Here is a 22,056-nt window from a genome sequence, read left to right as displayed (position 1 = left end):
AAAAAATACTAAAAAAACCCACTAAAAAAAAGGGAAATTTTTAAAAAAAAAAAAAAAAAAAAAAAAAAAAAAAAAAAAAAAAAGAGAGTCCAATCTGCTAAATCTGCATACCAATATCACACACAACCCTTTGGATTAAGTTTGAGATATCACTCAACTGAGATGCAATTACACGCGTGTGGAGACAATTGAGAAAATACTTTTGGCAGTATGATGTAGATGTACGTTTATCATCCAAAACGAAAGCAACGTTTCCTAAAAATAACAAAATACTCAGTTTGGTCTTTTAAACAAAAACTGCACACATACAGGCACCAACCCTGCTGTTAAGTGTAGCTATTCGATTTGCTCCAGTCCAGTTACATCTGCTGATAACTCTATAGTGCATTCAGTGTCTTTAGTCATTAACAACTGAGAGCCGGTACAAAGGGATTTAAGAGGTAGAATTACTGTTTTGAATCGCTGGATGTTTAATTCTTCTATTATAATTGAGGCAGCAGGGAGACAAAGGTTATAGTAACTGCTGGAAACCTGTCCCACTTCACAGAAAGGTTAATGAACCTTACAAGTCCTATGGGAGATGGAGTATGCTGTTAATTTGACAAACGTGGGAAATAAATGCTTTTATGCTTTTATTGACGGTGACCAATAGCGGCCTTTGCTGGAATGAAAGGTTTTAGTCTTTTAGGTGCTTTGCTATGAGGCAAAACAATAACGTGGAATGCATTTGTTGGAAGAAACTAAGTACATAATTGTTTGAATAGCAATTTCAGGCCAAAAAGCATCTTCATTATTAATTCCTACTTTTACGGAACATATACTGTGCAGCAATGCACAGTAACTTGATTTGTGTTATGAAACGTATGCTTTCGTTCTGAATACATTTGCAGGAATGTTGGCTGCTTTAGAAAGCGTTACTTTAAAATCTACATATTTTAGCGTCCCAATTTATGCGCCATTGGTCTGGATTTCATTTTAACAGGTCACAAAATGCATTAAGTACTATCAGCTGGAGTGAATAACATGCGACTCCGTCAGCAGTTTCCACATTTACAAACTGAGCTAAGCGAAACATGGCTGTGGTGCATTCAGTCAAGGTGTCAGGAACTTGACCACCCATATATGCATTGTGCAAAACGACGGAAGCAAAAATCTGGGCTCAAACTTTCATCAAGCCGACTGTTTACAACAGTGTCTTAACTCCTCCTAATTTCTAGGAAACAAACCTTTAATCCTTTTATGAATGCATCCACAGATGAGGTAATCATTCAGCTATTGCAGCTTTAATATGCAATAGTTGATTATTTTTACAAACTGTGCATAAATGCTGCACCAGGAAAACAAGAAATTAATAAAAAAATACAGGTGTCCTTTATGTTAAATAAGCTTTTCAGGTATGCAATTAATGCATTTCCTCACTGTTTATTCTGAACAGAGCAGTACATATTTTCTCTGGAACAAAAAAAGTGTGAGTACATAACCCTGATCTTGGCAACCTTTCACTGACTGACTGTCTGTCTATACCAAAGATTAAATATTTGTAGAGTAAATTGTTTAGAGCAAAAAAAAGCCTGTAGTAAAATCCCTTCTAATAGTACTTTATAGTTACATTAACGACGCTGCAAAATATTTTTTATATTTAAAAATTCTATCAAAATGTAAATTCTTTTTACCACATTCATGCAGCTGTTTTTTTAAAGTTATGTTCCAGATTTTCCATTTCATTTAGATTTTGAGACTTTGACTGGGCCACTAAGATAAGAATAAGCTGTGATCCACTGTAGCTGTAGCTGCACGTTTAGCGTCTTCTAGCTGGAAGGTGAAACTCCATCCCAGTTTCCAGTCTTTTGCAGCATCTCAGGATCGCTCTGTATTTAGCTCCATCCATCTTCCCGTCATCAGTGACCAGCTTCCCTGTTCCTCCTGGTTTGCAGCTATGGATACTATTTCTATTTTTAATGGCAGATTCAAGACTTCAGAAAAATACTCCATGATATATAGTGGATAGAGTAAATACATTATTGCCCCAACAGGGACATTTTGCTCAGTGAATGAACAGATTTGATTTGATTTTTTTTTTTAATATCGTGATCCTCCCTTAAGTTTTCTATAACATTATTCATGACCTATCTGATTTGGTAATAAGTCTTCATAAAGCTGTTTGTTCAGAAAACCTCAGAGGCCTTCTCAGAACAGCTGGGTTTATACTGAGATTACATTTCACACATATTGAGTAACGTCTAATGGGAGTTACAATGTGTGCACAATCATTAGCCAAGTAAGTATTTTGACCATTTCGTCATTTTAAAATCCCTTTACCTGTGACTTCATAATTACGCACTAGTTTCTATCAGTCCATTACATAACATCCCAATAAAACACATTTGAGTATTTTGTGTAAATGTGAAAAAGTCCAAGAGATATAAAAATTTCTGTTAGGTACTGTAATAGCAAACCTTTAATTGGCTGTGGCTCAGGGAGAAACGAGTCCTGCCAGGCAGCAGGTCTAGCAGGAAGAAGCTCCGATGTATTCTGCTGTATTTGGAAATTAATCTCTGTGCGCGTGAGCCAGAGAAGGTCTGGGAACATAATACACGTCACCTGAAATGTCACAGATTTGATCCTCCTTGTAAAATAAAATAAATTTTTGGTTGAATTTTGGCTCCTGAGATTTATAAATGTTATTAGCAACAACAACAAAAAAGATAGTTTGACCTCAATTTTATGCACCTGAAACCAGCAGATCAGAAACACCACAGCTGATGTTGATAAAAAAGTGTTATGATAAAAGAGATGTGCGTTTAGTAGGAGTAGAAAGCTAATAAATTCAAGTTTTTTTTTTTTTTTTTTTTTTAAAAAATTTTCCCATTTTTAAGAGGGCTGATTAAATTACTGACCAGGAATATTAGTGGTAATCCGTGTAGTTCTTCAAGGACATTGACGTAACTCTCTGTTCTTGCAGGGAAAAGAAGTCACACTCAGACTGCTCTGGCATTACAGTGCACAGACCAAAAACATATCTTCATGTAACCAGAGTTGGTCTTGTTCTGGATGATAACCCCTTAAAGACAACTCGGCTCCCTGCATCTCGCCCTCACTTTCTCCCAGCTACACGGTCGGGTGCTGCTTCCCGTGCCCGTGTGTGCACCGTGCTTGCCACAGGAACACACAACAATCCGCGCTCCACAATCCCTCTTAACCTCTGACCTCAGCTTATTGTTACCTGTGAGCAGCGCTGTGGCAAAACATGTTGTACAAGTACTGCACAGCCCTGCAAGCTGTTTGTGTTCTGCAAGTATGGAGGGCAGGGGAGGAGGGAACGAAGAGAGGGAGCTATTTAATCCCCCCCAAAGGAACTCCCCTCTCAACCCGTATCGTGAACTCGCAGGCAAATCACGTTGCTGGAAGGCACACCACACACACACACACTACTGTCTTTTTAATTTCATCAGCTGAAAGAAATCTATACAGCGCTTTGGAATCTGACTGAGCCGCAGAGAGGAGTGAACTATACGGCACCCTGGAATGTAAACAGGTTTCTCACCAAGTGTAGCATAAAAATACAGCATTGCAACAAACCTCTCGGCTATGATGATGGTCAATAGCAAGGATCAGAGGTCCTTTTTTTTTTTGGTTGTTAGTCCGAGAGCATATCAATAAGCACAAGTTGAACAAATCCGGAGAATTATTTAGACAAAATGTTCCGATCTTACTTAAATTATGAAAGCCTAACATGGATGAGATGGTTTCTTTATGGTGAAAGGGGATTTTTATTTATTTAATTTATTTATTTTTTGTCATTTCAAACTGTTCCAAGGAATAATAGGAACTTTATCACCAAATCCCTTGCAGATACGGATTGTAATGTGCAAAGAATTGCAACATCTATTGTTCAGTGTGAGTTCTTGTTACACACTTGTAGCATTCAAAGAAATGGGCACATTATTTAATAATACCAACACTAAGCCAAGCATTGTTTGATTTGTATCCATATCAAAAACCTTGGTACTCTTACAGCAATGCACACAGAACCAAATTACATTAGCAGATAAATGCAGCAATTGTTCCTAAAGTGAGAGTGTTTTTTATTTCATTATACACAATCTGAGCCGTTTAGGCACTTTCTAAAACGCGCAACTCAGCCTCAGCTGCATTTTTGCACTTGCTCTACTTTAGTAATAGTTTTAGAATCCAGTCATAATCTGTACTCGAAGTTAGACAGGCCACCAAAATATCTGCCAACTTTGCATTCATGGCTGTCACACTTAATTAGCATGCCAAAATACAGGAAAAATATGTTGGCTTCAGGAGGTCTTTTGTCAACTCTTTGTTTTGTGTACAATTAACTGGCAAGATTTGCTGTATACTTAAGTAAGGGCTATTTTAGGTGAGCATAATCGTTAGTGAGTTGTTTTTATCAGCATGACTCAATCCCCTTCACCGCATCGTATCAGGAGACACCCCGAAGAGGAAGCGTATTCCAAAGCCGCAGCCCCGGCAGCCCCCCACTAGCCCTGACATTTGTTCATTTACCCGCCCCTTTCTACCCCATTCCAGTTCCTGTGCCCACACCTTCCAGCACATCACTCAAAGTTGACCACTTTACAGGAGGAACAGGTAGGCTAACTCCATCAACATCCCCCTCCTTTCCCCTTCCAGCCCACTGCCCCCTCCACCTGTACCCTCCAAACGCACAAAAAAATTTGCACACGGGGCCGACTGCCAAAGATCCTGTTTTCCTGACTGAAGTGGAGGGGAGGGGGGTATGACAAAGACGACAGCTTGTGTGGGGGAACATTGTCTGCGGCTGCGACTAGAAATCTTTTCAGGAAAAACAGGATTTTATACACAATGGCCGTGGGTGTGAAGAAAGGGGGCACATATTAAAAGAAGTGCCTTTATGTGTACAGAGCAAGCGGTTTTTTAAACTGCTCTTTACATGGATAAGGTCCAACGTGCTTTCCCCCCCCCTACTAGGCTTTAGTGTGACAGACTGGATCAGAGAGGGCTTTCCAGGTTGTCCTTGTTTTCTTGGAATGCGAGTTATTCTGTATATCCGGGCTAGAAATAAATGACGCACAGTAAACCAAATCTTTAAATGCAATATCTATGCTTTTTCTTAAGAAAAAAAGTCTTAAAATCAAGCAGGAGCATCAACAGGAATATAGGTTCCTCGAGCACACCACCAGGCTTTATGTAAAAACTGTAATTTATGTGTGATTGTTTCTTTGCCAGAACCCTGATCAGCATTCCCTATTTTAATTGTAAACCACAGCAGCTCATGTTCTCTGTGCAGTGAAACCTCTTCAATCATCTCACCACAGCAGCCAAAGCGGGGAGGTCAGTTTTTACCGAGATGGCAAAAGGCTTGGGAGGTTATCCGCTACTGTACAGCGCAGTGTGTGTGTGTGTGTGTAAGTGTGTGTATGTGCTTGCGTTTGTAGTATATGGACGGGGGATGGAGCTGACAACTGAGCGGAGGATTCTTATGTAATTCTCCCTTTAGGTGGCAGAGAACAGTGAGAGCAGCAGCCCACACTGAAGAAGAACCTGTTTGTTAATAAGCGGCGATAGCGCGATAATATTAGAAGAGGTTTGTCCACGGAGTTGATAGGGGGTCAGGGTAGGGGCCCAGATGTCGGAAAGTAAGAAGAAGTGCCAGAAAGCCCCGAGCTGTCATCTCAAAAATTAAAAAAAAACAAAACTTGGATGCAAGTACATTCAAACAGACAGATGTGTACAACAAAAAAAAAAAAGGCCGGAGCTAACAAGCATAAGCACATGAACAGCTGTGAGGTAAATCTGATGAGGTTTAGTGAAGAATGACTTCCCAAAGCTGAACTCCATGTAGCACCACCTCTGACATTTATCTGGCTGCAGTTGACAGGATGAGCACATGCTCCAAATGTTAAGCACCTCCAGCTGCGCTTTAGTGTTAAGGACCATTGTTGACTTGTAACAAGGGAGGGTTCCGATTGTTAAACAAAAAAACAGTACTTGCTTTTAAATTTTGTGAAAGCCAATTTGATATAGACCTTAACATCAAAGTTTTACACTTTGAAAGCTAACATTTTAACATTTGGGCTGCAAACTCAGTGCCTTAAGTACAGTTCACATTTTGCCATGTTACAGCCACCGATTTCAGAGTATTTTTCAGGGGATTTATGAGACAAACCTAATGAAATCATAGCTATGAAGTGGGAACACGTTAATTTATGGTTTTCAAATGTTTTAAAAAATATTTTCAAAAGCTTTGCATGCATTTGTAGTCAGCCCCCATAGTTGAGACTTTGTAGAACAAACTTTTATACCTTTATGTAAAATATTCAGCTGATATATATATTTTTATCCATAATTAATTTGTCAATGAACTGTTAATTCATCTAATGATCGTTAGTTGGATTTACATCTGTAGTGAGGTAGGGCATACTGGCCAGAGCTCCTTCATCCCCTCATTTTTAACACTCTACTTGCTAAGTCTATCATTTTGGGTAAATGGCCATGTCTTGGTAAGTTTGCAGTCGTACCATCATTCTTTCTATTTTTCAAATGATAAATTAAACATCAGATATCTAGTACTTAGGATAACATTTTATAATCTAACATTGACTTAAACATCTCCACAGCTTTATTCCTAACTTGTCTGGTGTAGTCCTTGGTCTTCATGATGCCATTTGGTCACTAATGTTTTGTAATGAAACTTTGATACGTTTACAGAACTGAGATTTAATCGCACACAGCTCAACGTACAGATCAACATTATTTACTACCTTCTGTGGATAATTAAGTTTACTGGATTAATTTATGGGTATTAAAGTGAAGGGGGATGACTGCAGAAGTATGCCACAATTCTTATTTGTAAAAAGAAAGGAAAACCGTGCGTTACCGTTTCCTTTTCAATTTATAAAGATGTTTTGTTGGTTTATAAGATAAGATCCACCAAAACACTTTGGGGAAGTTTGGTGTTGTAATATGACAAAATTTAAAGGTCAAGGGGTATGAATACTTTTGCAAAGCACTGCACATTAAAAAAAACAGCAACATTTCACTAATCAGATTTAATTAGCATGTATGCTAATCTCAACAATCTGTTCGTAAAACGCGTTCATTCTCTAGCTTTACATTTAAACAAAGGACGGCAACAGGTGCAGTCAGTGGAGTTTAGATTTGATAAAGTTGCATCACATGATTTGAAGCAAGAAGGCAGTTCTGTGTAAAAGTTTCTGAAACCATAAACAACCAAACTGTTAACCTGGGTTAAGAGCATGTTTGGCAACTTTGGGATGGAGAGAAAAAAAAAATCACATGAAAAAGAAAAATTGTTCACTTGCTTTGCGCCCACCCCCTTGTCATAAGATATGGATGTCCCGTAAGGTTATTTGTGTTTGCTGGGGATTGAAGTGCTCAACTGGATTAAAAACATACTGCATATGTTTGGAAATCTGTTTCCCTGGGCGTATGAGTGGAGTGAGCGAGCGTGAAGCAGCAGCTTGCGTCTCCTCCAAGAGAGAGGGCAGACACTCTCATCATTAGCCGGGCTACAATGTGCTCCTCTACCTGCTCCAATCTGCACAGCCAGGCTCCACTCTGACGCCAGACAGATGTTCCCACCACGAGGTGCAAAGTATTTAGAGGGGGAACGAGAGTGAGCAGGAGAGAGGCAGAAGAATGGAAATATTCAGCAGAGCACACAATAAGAGTTTAATTATGAATAATACTATTGCTTCTTTGTTCTCGCAGTGCAGCTAGTGGTGGTTCGACTGGCCTCTGGGAGACCGTTTTTGGCTTCCATATGGGGGCAGCTGTCTGTCAGAAAAATTAACACTTAAAATCATTACATGCACAGTAGGTACGGTTACAGAAAAAAACAACAATGCAAGAATATGTATGGGCTGTTTCGCAAAAACAAACTCCAGGGCTTCTGCAAACATTCAAAATGTAATCTAATCATTTTATGCTCCTAAGATCCTTTAAAAAAAAAAAATCTTAAAGTGTCACTTGTGATGGTCTTCAACATGCAAGAACATGCCATGCTCAAAGGTGTATGATGGCCACATTTCACTCATTTATTTTTTAAAATACATAAAATAAATTATATAAATAAAATAAATGCAATTCTAGAGCTCTGGTGCTAAGCAAAATCTGACACATTGGAATTATTAATCACACTAAAACAGTGGAGTTTTATTGTTTTTTTTTTTTTGGGGGGTGGATGAGAGCTTTTGTCCTCATCACCAAACGGTGTATATTAAAAATAAGAGACAAAACAACCAAAGTGTTATCATTTCAAGAGTTTAGCACCAAATTAAAAGCTGTAAAGAGGTTACACGTCTAATAGTTAGCAGTTAAAGGACATGTTGAGGTGTGGAGCAGATGATCTCTGCAGGCCGCAGAATTCACAAACACAAAGCCAGCTGGTCTAATATCGTCACAATACTCCACTGTTAGTGTTTGCTTGAGCTGCAGAAGAACACAGGCTCCTTCCTCTTTTGGGAGCTGCAACAATAGAGGATGTTAAAGCATGCATATCCCCCCCGTGCACTATAATAATCAGATGTCCATCTGGCCTTCAATAATCATATGATTGAGTCCCATTGATAGATTGTATTGGGGAACCAAAAGATCACACAATATGCTAAGTAAACAAAACTTAAAGTGACCTTATCTAGAACTGATTAGGAGATTCTGAATTGTATAAACAAAAAACAAAACCTGACCTTCAACTTTGTGTTCACAAAGAAAACATTCTAAGAAAGATTAATTTTGCAGTGACACACCTTTAAGCAAGGGACGTCTTAGGTTACACATAAGTAAAACCTGATACTATGTAACAGCAATGAACATCTTTTTTTATTCTTAAGAGCACGGGAGATAATTTTACTACTGCATTAAGGAGAAAAAAGTATCTCTTAGTGTTATGTTTATATAAACTGACTCATTCGGATCCAAATGACTTGCTTGTTGCAGTAATTATTACTGCAAGTCCTCACCGGAACATCTGTATTGATTTAGACTCCAGGAGAGCAGAGAGAAAGAGGGAGAGGCTCACAATCTGGAATTTGACTCAGAGAGCGAGACAACAATCTGTTGTACGCTTATTTTGGTAATTGTCCATAATTCATGTGAAAACGCGGGTGCGTGTTGAAGAATATTCTAAATGACTGTTTTTGTAGCTCAGAGGGTCAATCATAACAGGCAGCTGCATTGAAAATGCATATCCATCATCTAATAATGTTATTCTAAAAGCAAGTGGACAGCTGGTGAGAGAAGACAAGACATCCAGCCACACAGTTTGCACTTAATTGGTGGAATAAATTGTTCTTGGCAGACCAAACTAAAGATGTGATAAAAGACTTGACAGTTGATATAAACATAAAATTATGATTGTTTATTGTTTGTAACTTCTGCATTGTTATTCTGCATGCTTGTAAAGATGTGCTGATGCTGGTGTTTGTGACCTACAACAAGCAGCTGAGACAAGGCAACAAGTGATGAAGACAGCTGCAGAAATGGCAAAAAGCAAGGTGTAGGTTTAACATTTACATCTTATTTTTTCTTTTATGTGTGAGAAATACCAGATTTTTGTTTTTGTTTTGTTGAGCAGAGCATTGTTTTCAGACTGGCTGCATGTTGCAAACATCTCACACTCGCAGTGTTTTACGGTTCGTTGAATTTACCAGGAAAATAATTGAGTCCTGGAAGTTGGAAGACCTCTTTGCCATCACCCCAATCTGTAGCTGTCGCCACAGTTTCTGTCAGATTCAACTCAGGACTCTGGTTGGGTCATTAACATAACATCCAGTCCAAAGATGCATGTTGGTAAAAAATAAAATACTTAATAGACTTGTACTGCCCAAAATTATGAATAATTATAGCTCTATATTAAACCTTTAATAATGTTTTAGAATTGTTCTAAAACAAATCCCTCCCATTGAAATAAGTAGCTTGCATAATGTGATTTATTATTGCTAAATGTTTTGTTGATCACCACCTTCCCCCAAGGTTTAAATATATTTGTACATCTTTAAATGCAATAAGTTTATAGGACATAAAATTAAGACATCTTACAATGTCAATGGACGAATATAAAAGCTGACCGCAAAGATTTTTATAACTTCTGTAAGACAAATAAAAAAATCTAATAGAGAATATTGTACAGAAAACAGCCCTGTCAAAGGGTCTTATTTGGTTAAAAGTTGCCCATTAAATCATCCCATGTCAGGAAGCAATATTTACATCTACGTTCTCTATAATGCTGTGGGTAAGCAGCACAGAACCTGGCAACAAGTATTCAAATATTACAAGTCGTGCTCTCCAGAGACTTCTGGCATGGCTGACAAAGCAAGGAGATCCTCAACACATGCCTTGTTAAGTGAAGAGCCATGTGTTGTGTTCGTACTCGAAGCAGAAGCGAGCAAAGCACGAACACACGAGGCACTTCAGCGTGTCCTTGTTGCTTCTTTTTCTTCTCTAATGAGACTTTAACTGAGGGATCGGCTTAAATGTGCTGCGGCTCGCTGCTCGGTCCAGGCTGACCTCACCTCGCTTTCGGCTGAATTATGGAAATCTTTATCTTTACAACTCCAAAGAGTACACAGTAATTATGGATACATCTTCAAACCAGGGCAAGGTTGTATGACCCTGGACCCATGAATATATATGAAGAGAATATGGCTGCTGCAGCTCATATCATTTGACTTGTGGAAAAAGTAAACACAGATCCGTTTGGCATTTGAAACAATGACCTCAGAGTTAAAATCAACAAACATGCCGAGAATATTATCGCGCAGCACTCTTTACACTGTAGAAGACGGAACTAATTATCCTTTAATCAGCACTCATTAATTTGCTGAAGTATGTGTTCATTCACAAATTCAAAAGACTTGAGCTTGAAGCAAAATCCGACGTGTTCAGATTGACACTTGAAACAAAATGGAGGTTGTGTCATGTCACCTGGCCACCGTGGTCAATTAAACACCTCCCACTACAGCTGCCTTCACTCAAAAGGCTCATTAACCCTTCTGACCAACCACCAGTCACAATCAGAAAAACATCTCATCACATTGGCCAATCCAACATGGGCAGAGCAGGTCAACACCCACACAAGTGACAGGAAAATGAATTGCTTGAGAGAATGTCGTCTATCTGAAGGCTTGAAAGATATTCGTTTATTCACAGCTGGTGAATATACCGGGCTTTCTTCACAGGCTTGAGAATAAAAATTAAAGGTGAAATTTCATGAAGTGGAAATGATTACGTTTCTTCTTTTAGCAGTATACCGGTCTGTCCTTAAAATGAGGTAAATAATGAAATAACTATTTTGTTTACATAACATGGACCAAACCAACTTTAGATACAAGTTTAAATTTAACAAATGAGGCTTGTTTGTCAGACTGGAAGTACCTTTTAAAAACAACCTTTTTGCAGGTATGAAACATGCTTTATTCAAGTCCACATTTCTATATCAAAAAGGTTTTTCTACCTCAGCCTCTGATGAAATCACATGAGGAAAGAACTAGCTACTAAAATTTATTTTACAGAATTACAAGCCAATCTCAAACCTTAAATTCGTCAGTAAAATAATGGCAAAAGGTGTGTTTCAACACCTAAATAAATGTGCTCACCACAGTATGGAGACGGCCCTCAAAGTGTTCAACGACCTCCACATAAATAAAGAACCACAATGTTGGTTCTGTTGAATCAGAGAAGCATTTGACACTATTGACCATGACACATTTTTGAAGCAACTGGAGAGCTCGGTTGAATTTGCAGGTAAAGTGCTTTACTCATTTGAGTCTTTTCTAAAGAACTCGGGCTTCTTCTTTTCATCGGACCAGACAAAAATCCCATTCGAGGTACCCCAAGGTTACAACTTGGGCCCCTCTTAAGTATTATCTACACGTCCCAGATAGCTCAGGTCAGAACAATTAATAATATTAGTTATCATAATTATGAAGATGATACATTATGATGAGATCTAGGTGTAATAATGGACTCAGATCTCAAACTTGAGACAAACACTTAACTTTAGCTCAAATGAGTTTTCCAAATAAACAGCATCTCAAAGCAAACAAGCAAGCCGGTTGCAATGTGGCATCAGGACAACAAATTCAGAACTCTGCTTTACCATCAACTATTTATTAGTAGAGCTGACGGGGTGTGTGAGCAGGACGGCCTGAGACCTACCTCAGAGACTCCAGTTTTGTCAGAAGGAAAGGGCCACATTAAACTTCTGACCGTCTGTAGAAGGATGCTCAAAATGTGTGATCCAAGTCAAAGGCAATTCTACCAGCTATTTTAGAAAAAATAAGTTCTAAATTTAATTAAAAAAAAAAACATTATTCTTACGTTTATCAAATTGGATTTAGTTTGATAATACTAACTGCCCTAACATGGTTAATCTGATTTAATGTACAAGACAGTGAGGAAAGAGGATTGTGTGTGTTTTTTTATGTAAATACACACTCATGCACCATAGTATTTAATAGTGCCACCTGTGATATTATCAACTCGTATTAAAAAAAAAGCAAATATAGCATCTTGTTTTCCTTCAGTGTTTTTTTGAAAACTTTATTTTTGTGATATACTGGGAATCCATACCTGGGATTTTATTGTTAATATACATAAGTTAGAGAGAGAGAGAGAAAAAAAAAAAAAGAAAAAAAACACCATTGGATCTTTAATGCGCTTGCCAGCACGGCTGCAAAAATGATTTCCTAAGAGCAATTTTATGCAGAACAAATCAAAAAACGCTAATTTTAAACCTGTTGTGAGCTCTTCGCAAATTCAACACTTTTGGATCTTTGAATCGATGTGGCACTCAGTTTAAAAACCAAGTCTTTTAAAAAAAATTAAAGGGAGCAGCGATACATCTCTGAAGCAGCTTTGTGATCTTGCTTTTCAGACCCCTAGTTTCTAATCTACTGGGTTGATCTCCCAGTTCCCAAGGGATTATAAAAAATGTCTGCAAACCTCAAAATATTTGAGGCAATCAACAACTCAACATGCATTTGGCGTTAGAATGCAAGAATGCGAAAACACAAGCGAATGGATAAAAAGGAGTGAAATACGAAGAGAAATAAGGGGATCGGAGCCGTGCCCATTTCGGGGGTGTAAAATATGGAGAAGTGTGGATCATTGGGGGAGCTGCTCTGCCTGGGGGAACAGATGAAGGGAGGACACTCTGCCAAGATCTCTCCACTGAAGGGGGAGCTGAGGGACTGGAGCACTATGGGAGGAAAAGTGTGCGCCTCGCATGCTGCTCTCCCCAATCTCAGTCTCACACGCTCGCATTGACACGTCCCAGGCACTGCGCAGCAGAGGGAAATTGCTGCTGACAGGGCCTTGCAAACTTTCACAGCCATTTAGAAAGACTTACTCCCACACTTTTGTCACAGGCATTTATTGCACAAGATACATGATATGAAAAATTAACATTTTCAAACTTGGCACCGTTTTTTTGTAACCTAGTTCGGCTTAAAAAACCATTCATAATTTTTCGGCTTTACGATCGGCCCTGATGCAGATGTAAACATGAGATGTGCCAAATGAGACCATGAGATTATGAAAATGCACACTTTGAGGAAAAAAAAAAAAAAAGCAAGCAACCAAACACAACTTTGTAAATTTTGATGATGCTGTATGACTTTCTAATCCAATAAAAAGCACCGCCTGTATCACCATCGGCAAAACCAAAGAGGTGAAGGAGCAGAAGTTCTGGGAGACTTACTGTACCTCTATGTTCACAAGCAGCCAGTGTCTCCAGTAAGCAGAGTGCTGGGAGCGTCTGGGAGCATCAGGATCAACCATCACCAGGACGTACATCTTTTTCTACATGTAAACATACAAACATTTACACATTATTACTTTTTAAACACAGGCAGGCATGGTTTTATTGGCTTCAAAACCGGCTCTAATAATTGCCTTAAGTGTGCTGTTTATAGTTATTTTTTGATTCAGTTGAGTTTCTTCTCGTGTCATTAACTTTTTTTTAATAAGTTTGAGGTTCATCAATCAACCAATCAAAGCAGAGGTACTGATTCGTAATAATGCATCAAAATTAAGAAATGCCACCATCTTTAGTCTAAGAAAACATTAACTAACAGAAGGCACTTTGATTTACTTTTGTGAGTTTTGTAATGAAAGGTTAGGGATGCATGTTTTGATGCACAAATATGGAAAATCCTGTAACTGCTTCATTTTCTGTTCGCTTCAAAACTGCCACCTCTGTCAAGAAACCTGGAGAAATGTATTCCCTCCATTAGGAGTTTATTGGCCTGAGAGAAAATTCTCAGAATCAATATCAGCCAGGAAAAGCAAGATCAGTGCATCTCTCAAACAACCTCCCAAAATAAGATTTATGACTTTTCTTTCATTATCAAATTTAACTGTCAAGCCTAAAATATTGGCTTAACATGAAAAAACTATTTTAAAAGTGAGAAATATGTGAGAACATCAACTGTAGCTGATCATCTTATTCTTTTCTCAAACAAGCGCCGTCCCTTCTGTCATTACTTAAACTTAATATCTTCCCTGTGACATAAACAAAATGACAACATTTTGGATGCGACACCAGAATCGTCTCGTTAACATATTCACAGTAACTTTCTGCCTCTCACCAAGTATCTTTATACCCCTCAATCTGTCAATGGAGAGAAAAAGCATCTTAACTAACACTTGATCACAGTTATTGGACGATGATTTGGCGGCTTAATTGCCGGAAAAAAAAAAAAAAAAATCTTCATTCTGTCTGTCCCTAAAAGTTAGAGAATTATGAGAGCAGATTGAATTATTGCAAGAGCACATTTGTCATCCCTGGTCTGGTGCCCAAAATCTGCCAGACCATATGATGGGCTTTTTTTATTTTGTTCACTTCCTCTACAAACAGCGACACAGTGTCCCTCTTACAGTATATGCACTTTCAATTGAAGCAGAGACCATAATGATATCAGCACGAACACATAAAAAAACAGGTGCCGCTTTTCTTACGTTCTAATGCCGACTGCCAAATAACACTGTTGGCGGTGTGGTAAAACATTTTCAAAGGATCAAATGCTTCCCTGTAAACAGAAATCTTAAATTTATGTTTGTTTTGTCCTATGAAGACATTCTTACAGGCCTCAGAAAATTATCCTAAGCCGATGTACTTGAATGAGATAAAGAAGTAGTCATGTATTTTTTCTGCAGATGCTCATTTTCAGAAGGATTCTCTGCCTACCTGACAAGCAGTAATATGCGTAAACAACTAAGCCTAATAATAGGATAATACTGTAGTCTCAGTGATAGTGCCTGCAGGTAACATCCAGACACACCAGTAACAATAGAGCCTCCTCCACAGCCTGTCAAAAGTGACTCTATATCAGTGACCCCCCCGGGCAGCTTACCAACCATGACCTGTTGCCTTCTCCAGAGTTGTAATCCTCATTTTTACATGTTTGCTACCAGGCAGGAAAAAAAAAAAGTGTGATAATGTAGTTATACTAATATCTAAGTCAGACCCCGATGCTTTCAGAAATAGCACGGTTTCAAACAACAGCACACGCACACACAGCCTAAAAGGCAAATTAAGCTTTTAATTTAAAAAATGACCTCCAGTCACAATTACTATTGAACAAAATTGCGCTTTCTTGGATATTTCATGAAAATTACCCTGCATGCAGATACATGATATAGGATATGTTTAGATTTTTATGAAGCTAAATTTAGTACAATACTAAAAGCGCTTCACATTAATTTCCAACAGTAACAAGAGAAAAAAAAAAAAAAAAAAACACCAAACTATTTATGGTGGCCGTTGAATTTCTGTGATTTCCGCATATATTTAAAGCTTGAATTTCTACCTGTAACATTTCTCTAGCTGCTAGTCCAGCTGGCATGGACAGCGAATATAATACAAGAAGCTCCCATCAAGCTTGCACTTCACACATTGTGGCATGTACCCTTCTCTCTTATGCGGACATTTTTTTTCCCTCCATCTGTCAAAATTCACATTAATTACACACAGATATGTGTGAAAGACTCCAGGGAAAAACAGATGCATACTCTGCCATCTGAAATAATTTCTCAGGGCTAGAGCAAACTAAATGTATATCAAAACGCTCCGTCCTGGAAGGGACACAATTTCCCTTAAAATGCGGAGCTTGTTTTGCGGTCTTACTCCTCGGGATCATTAAGTTACTCATTAAGATTTTCACCTTGATGATTATGTAAAATTAACCTACGCTGCAGCTATTTAAATCGAATATTTAGGATTAACTAGCACTTAAATACTTGGTGTCTAGCAAAGGTATTCATATCCCTAAAACTTATTTTGTCCGATTACAACCACAAAGTAGTGGGAAGAAAATGATAGATTTTTTTTCCCTCAAAATATTCTCAGTGCTTTTGGATTCAGTCCACATGAATTAATACTTTGCAAAAACACTGGTTTTTGACTTTGACTGGGCCATTCTGCCATATAAATATACTTTTATCAAAACCATTGTGGATAGGTGAACATCGGCGCCATTGTTAAACCTTTTTTCTTCCAGGATCACCCAAAATCTATTCCATCAACTGTCTGACCAGCTTCTCAATCCTTACTGTAGCGTCCCCACAGCACTATGCTACCACTACCAGGCTTCACAGTGGGGAAGGTATTTTCATGCTGATGTGTAGTTATTTTTCCTCAACACATGGCATTTTGCATACAAAGCAGTGTTCTTTGTAGATTCTATTTGTGACAAAATATAAACTGAATGGCTTTTTTATTCACACTTTTCCAAAAATGTCAGTTTTGTGGTTCCCTCGACTGTCTTGTCAGTTTTGGTGGACAGCCATGTTTTGGTAAGTTACCAGTTTTCCTTTACTCTATTTTCATATGATCAGTATCAATGATAAATATATGAAGTTATTCACAGCACTTCCTTTTTGTCAAGTTTTGTAATCTTACACTGTTCTTCCAAATCAGAATAAATTCCTTTTCTTACCTCACAGCTCTACATATACTACACATGCATTAACTGTATATAACCATATACAGATGCCCTCATTACTAATTAGGTGACTTCTGAAAGTACGTAGTTGCACTGAATTTTATTTAGGGATATTAGAGTAAAAGTGCCAGAATTTAAATGCATGCCACACTTCTCAGAATGACCGTTTAAAAAAAAAATTGCAAATCTTCAAGGTTATAATTAAATTAATTAGATATAATCTTGTGTTGGTTTATCACATGAAATTTCCATAAAAAACAGTAATGTCTGTGGTTGTAATGGACCAATTGTGCACAATTTAAAATGGGAGTGAAGACTTTTTCAAGACACTGAATACAAAATATCTGTTCATTTTGCTGCACATCTCAGATTTAATTTACATGTTTACAGAAAGGCTGGGGGTCAGCTCCCAAATGGCTAAATGTCATAATAATGAGAATCTGAAGCAGAATAGAAATCTGTTCAGGTATCACAGAACTCTGCCGGGCCATTATGCAGCAGGGGATGTGAGAGCCTTGGGTAAAAACTGGAGGCGGGGGAAGATTGAGCCTCCATTCTCTTGGGATTAACCTCCCACTGCCTGCTGTGATCACAGCAAAACGGTCCACTAAGACCACACCTCAGACGCCGCCGGCTCAAATCAACCCTGCAGACTGGGAATCTCTGGCACTGGTTGGTGGTAGAAAGAAAAAAAAAAAAAGGACCTGCCTTCATTAAGAGCCTTGAAGTAATTTAAATGTAACCGAAAGAAATTTATGTATCAAAAAATGTATTTACAATACTCCATGACAATATAATCAAACAGATAGGACTTTGGCTAAAAAGGAGATACCAAAGAACAAAGGCATGGGGAAACCAGAGCCTCCAAGGATGAAAATCTACTTGATTACCTCTGTGTGAACTCTGCTGGGGATGAGAGTGAGAGAGATGGCTAATCACTGCTCTCGTAGAGAAGATCTGCAAACTGATGACACTACGAAGGGTGAGGGTGAGTTAGTGAGAGGGAGGGAGAAGGAAGAGGCCCCTCTGTGAGTTTACAAGTTCATACTTTATCCATGACCCACCACCAAACTATGTCATCTGTGCAGAAGTCCATTAATATGCCTATTGCTTTGCCCCGTGTCTGCTTTAGCCATTGCATGCAGAGCAAACCATGTGCAACTTGATGATCAACTGTTCTCAGTGCTGAAACCAGAGCAAAGCAATGCATTGATCCCAAATCCCTGTTTAAGTAGCAAAAATACTTGAACTCATTTGGTAATTAACAGGTATCTGTGTTGTGATTAAGAGACGGCCATGGCTTAACAACCATCGACTGCAGCTTAGAGTGAGGTGAAGGATCAATCTGCAGATACAGAAAAATGGGAGCTTTGAAGCAAAAGCTGAAGTAGATTTGTCTGAGGAAGGATAATATAAGCAACAGTTTCTGTTTTTGCAGGATAACAGTCTGATCTCAGAAAGTTTATAATTGAAAAGTTAGTTTATGAAAGTAATTCAATTCAAAAATTGAAAGTTTTTTTCACATAGCTGCTCATATATAAATTAGGCAAGAAAATGGGCCTGTTCATTGACTCCTTCAAGTAGAGTATTATTTCTGTAAGTTTCTCTTATTGGTCTTTTGAAATATTCAAACCTTCTAAGGAACTTCCTTTACATTTAAATCATTTAATTTAACAGAAAAAAACCCACTTATGTATATTACTCAGTGAAAGTATGAGTTTTGTTTTCTCAATTGAATAACCAAAATAAATTTGTTAATTCGTTAATTGAGATATACCTGTATTACAGTAACTTAATTTCTCAATCAGCTATGATCCAAAATAAAACAAGACATTGTTGACAAAATGTGTTGATTTAGAAGCAGGAGACAAATGAGTGAAACAAAAATGGATGCTCACAGAGGAAGTTTACTGCCATTAACACTGTTGGGGTCAGAAGATGAGGTTAAACGTGGTAAAGGGGGGTCAGAGGTCAGCCTGGTAGCAGTAATTGAATCCAGAGAAGAGACTAAAGGACTACAGAGATGAGACGGCAAATCCAGGGAGGCTGTGGCACTCACCTGTAGGTCACCAACCTTCCAGGTGTGAAGGTCCTCATTGCCATTAATAACAGCACATCCCCCGCAACTCATCTGTAGCACCTTAGGAACCTTATTGCTGCTCAGTACAAGCAGTATTAATACCTCAGTTTTCTGCATTTTAACACACAGAGTGAATATATGGTTTTGCCAAGAAGACAACTGTCAGATAATGTGATGAACAGTGCGATATAAAACTCATTTATGATGTTCAACTGCAATGGAGAAAGCCTAGTGTGCACCGATCAACCACTGTTAATAAATTCATATTTATTTAGGGACGATACTTAGATTGGCTGTCATATAAAGTAAAGTCCACAAGTTTTCTAATAGAACATCAAATTGTGATAAGAGTATTGATAATTTAGTAGTTACAATGGATTGACCCATTTATGTCCAGACACAAATTGAACCCGAATCTGTTGCACAACCTAAAAATTGATATCTAATCTGAATGAGCTTGAACTACTTTGTAAAGAAGAACAGATTTAAGTCCCTAAATGTTCACCACTATAGAGCCATACCCCAAAACACTTGCATTGTTTGCAGCAGTATAACTGACTCAGGGTGGCTAATATAAATGCATGCCACACTTTTCAGAATAAATCCCCCAAAAATAAAAATTAAGTTTGTGGTTGTAATGCGACAAAATTGGTCAAACTTTAATGGGTATGAAAACTTTTGCATGGTAATGGAAACATTTCACAACAGTCAATCTCAGCTGCAGACCCCGATTAATCATTGATGATCAACAAGACACAAAATAATGACATACACAGAGTGTAGAGATGGTTCAGTGTTTTGTACCAAGCGCTTTAGATGGTAGTGTGCGCCGCTCACTACCTCCAAACCTGCCTATTTTTAAACACAGCGTCCTCCCACACAGGGATGGAGTGTGAAGTGGCTTATAAATCCACACTTTGAGGAGCCACATGGTCAGAGGAAAGTCACGTGTGGATACAACTGCATATTCTAGGGCCACACAGCTACTAGATTTCTGCTCGGTAGCCAAACAGAAAGAGTGGATGAGCTATGAAGAGGCAGCAGTTCAAGAGAAATCAGAGCAGAATACAAACACAAGTTTACATAATAGCATAATCTTGTTTTCTTTTTGATCATAGAAATATGCAAATATGCTGTATTTTAATCAAATTAACACATGACAGAAGGAAAGATGAGACAATGGAATGCATTTCATGGCCTACAGTACAACTGTGTTGTTTCCCACTCAAAGTAAATTCGATTTTGCCCCCAACCTTCAAAAAAAATAAATAAATAAATAAATGCACAGCTCCTCGATAAACTAACAGTTAAAGGCAGTCTCTCCTGAACTTTGTTTTTTAAGTCTTGCACTTCTGATCTGCAGTTTGTAACTGCAATAAATCCACTGCTAACAGAAAGATGGTTCACAGTCTGATTGAAGCTTGAGGGGGGTGAAGGAATTAGTAGCAGCCTGAGGAATCGTTTCTGCATTTCTCTCAACATTGAAGACTTCTTTCAGCGCACCATGTTTGCGAACACAGCCGTGCTCATGTTAAGCTTATTAGTCACCCTGGATGCGATCTTGCTAGCTGAGGCTTTCAACACTTTCTAGTGGTGGCTTTACACACATACACCTACTCACTACTGTGAAAGCATTTCTGCAAAATGCACATGCTCAGACACAGTAACTACCACTAACAGGTACACCGAAGTAGCAAGTGGCCAGGTGCCGGAAAAGTGAGCCTCCGTCTGTGCTAAATGAGGCAAAAGGGAAATATTTTTGTTGTGTAGTTTGACTGCTGAGAACACAAAGTCAAACAGGGCAAATTGCAGCTCTGGATTCATATCCATAATTAATCTGTCAGCCATGTCACACACCAGGAGTCAAAGATCTGCTATTTTTCTGTTATTTTACCACCAAGACGGCTGTAAAAGTTCAAGTGTGAGCACATTCTCACTTTTTCTGCAGCATATCTAGGAATCAAGTTTCTGAGAGGTTTTTAGTAGACGCATGCAAAGTTAATAAATATCCACTCGCTTCAGCAAATGTGCATTTGAAAACGTCAAGTTTAGATAGGAAATGATTAAAAATTACTTGTGTTGTGAAACGAATCTAGTTGTGTTTGTCACATTTTATTTTGGCAGCTACTGAAGAGTGAAAGACAGAAAAAAAAACGTTATCGGTCTTATTTCGACAGACTGTATGATTTCACATTGTGCGGATAAAATAGATAAAGGAGTGCGACAGTTGCACTTTGCGGAGCTGTCGCAGAAAAGCATCATGAAGCAGACACAATTCTGAAGACGAAGGGAAACATGCTGCCATGGAGGGAGCTCAGTTGTAAGCACTCTGACACCCATTCCTATTTGGCCAATGGAGCTGTTAAAGGTGTCAGGGCTGTTCACAGGCACTGCGTGTTTCACCAGCCAAGATGGCTTCCACCTTTTTTCTATCATGATTAATTATGGTTTCTGATGGTAGTACAGTGAGAAAGTGTAAATTATTCCCACATTTTCTTGTGTGCCCTTCGTTCAGTCACTTTTGTGTAGGAAGATGCTATTGACGCCATCCGTGGAAGCCGACCAAAAGGCATCTACATGGGGTGGCAAACTCTTGTGCCTATTAAAGGGGTGGAAGTGGTGGCGATGGTGGTGGGTCCCTGTCGTGTGGGCTGAACCTAGTCCAGACTGCCAGTTGAACGGCCGGATTTTCCAGTATGGAAGTCTTATTTCAGTGGGCGAAGCTGGGTGTTGAGAGACTGGGAGAGAGGACAGCCCAGGGCTTGGAAGCTCGAAAAAGAATATTTCAAACAGACAAGCACCGTCTGTGTTCCAGTGTCACCAGCCCACCCGTCTGACAATCGGGGCCATGTCATCACGGGTTCTGAGTAATTCAAGAAGCGATTAGGGAGATGTGGCGATTTCAGACGTCAGAGGTCCCAACAGCAGAAATCGCACTGAAGGACATATGACCTCAGAGTTTGAGACTTGGACAATAAATCATGATGGTTTTAACTTTTTATT

General features: G+C 38.6%; 1 protein-coding gene across 1 annotated transcript in view; it reads right to left on the bottom strand.

Moving 5' to 3' along the window:
• pebp4 (phosphatidylethanolamine binding protein 4) overlaps positions 1 to 13,830 on the bottom strand; it is a 38,070-nt gene extending 24,240 nt beyond the window's left edge. Inside the window, exon 1 of the mRNA XM_015019859.1 lies at positions 13,735 to 13,830. Within this exon, the coding sequence (XP_014875345.1) occupies positions 13,735 to 13,824 (90 nt within the window). The 5' untranslated portion in view covers positions 13,825 to 13,830. The remainder of the gene's footprint in view (positions 1 to 13,734) is intronic.
• Between the last annotated feature and the right edge of the window lie 8,226 nt (positions 13,831 to 22,056).

This window comes from Poecilia latipinna, unplaced genomic scaffold (assembly GCF_001443285.1).
Source record: "Poecilia latipinna isolate Pla-1442-1.1 unplaced genomic scaffold, P_latipinna-1.0 Scaffold82, whole genome shotgun sequence".
NCBI classification, from domain to species: Eukaryota; Metazoa; Chordata; class Actinopteri; order Cyprinodontiformes; family Poeciliidae; genus Poecilia; species Poecilia latipinna.
The sequence above is the reverse complement of the archived record's forward strand: the minus strand, read 5'-3'. Positions and strand labels throughout refer to the sequence as shown.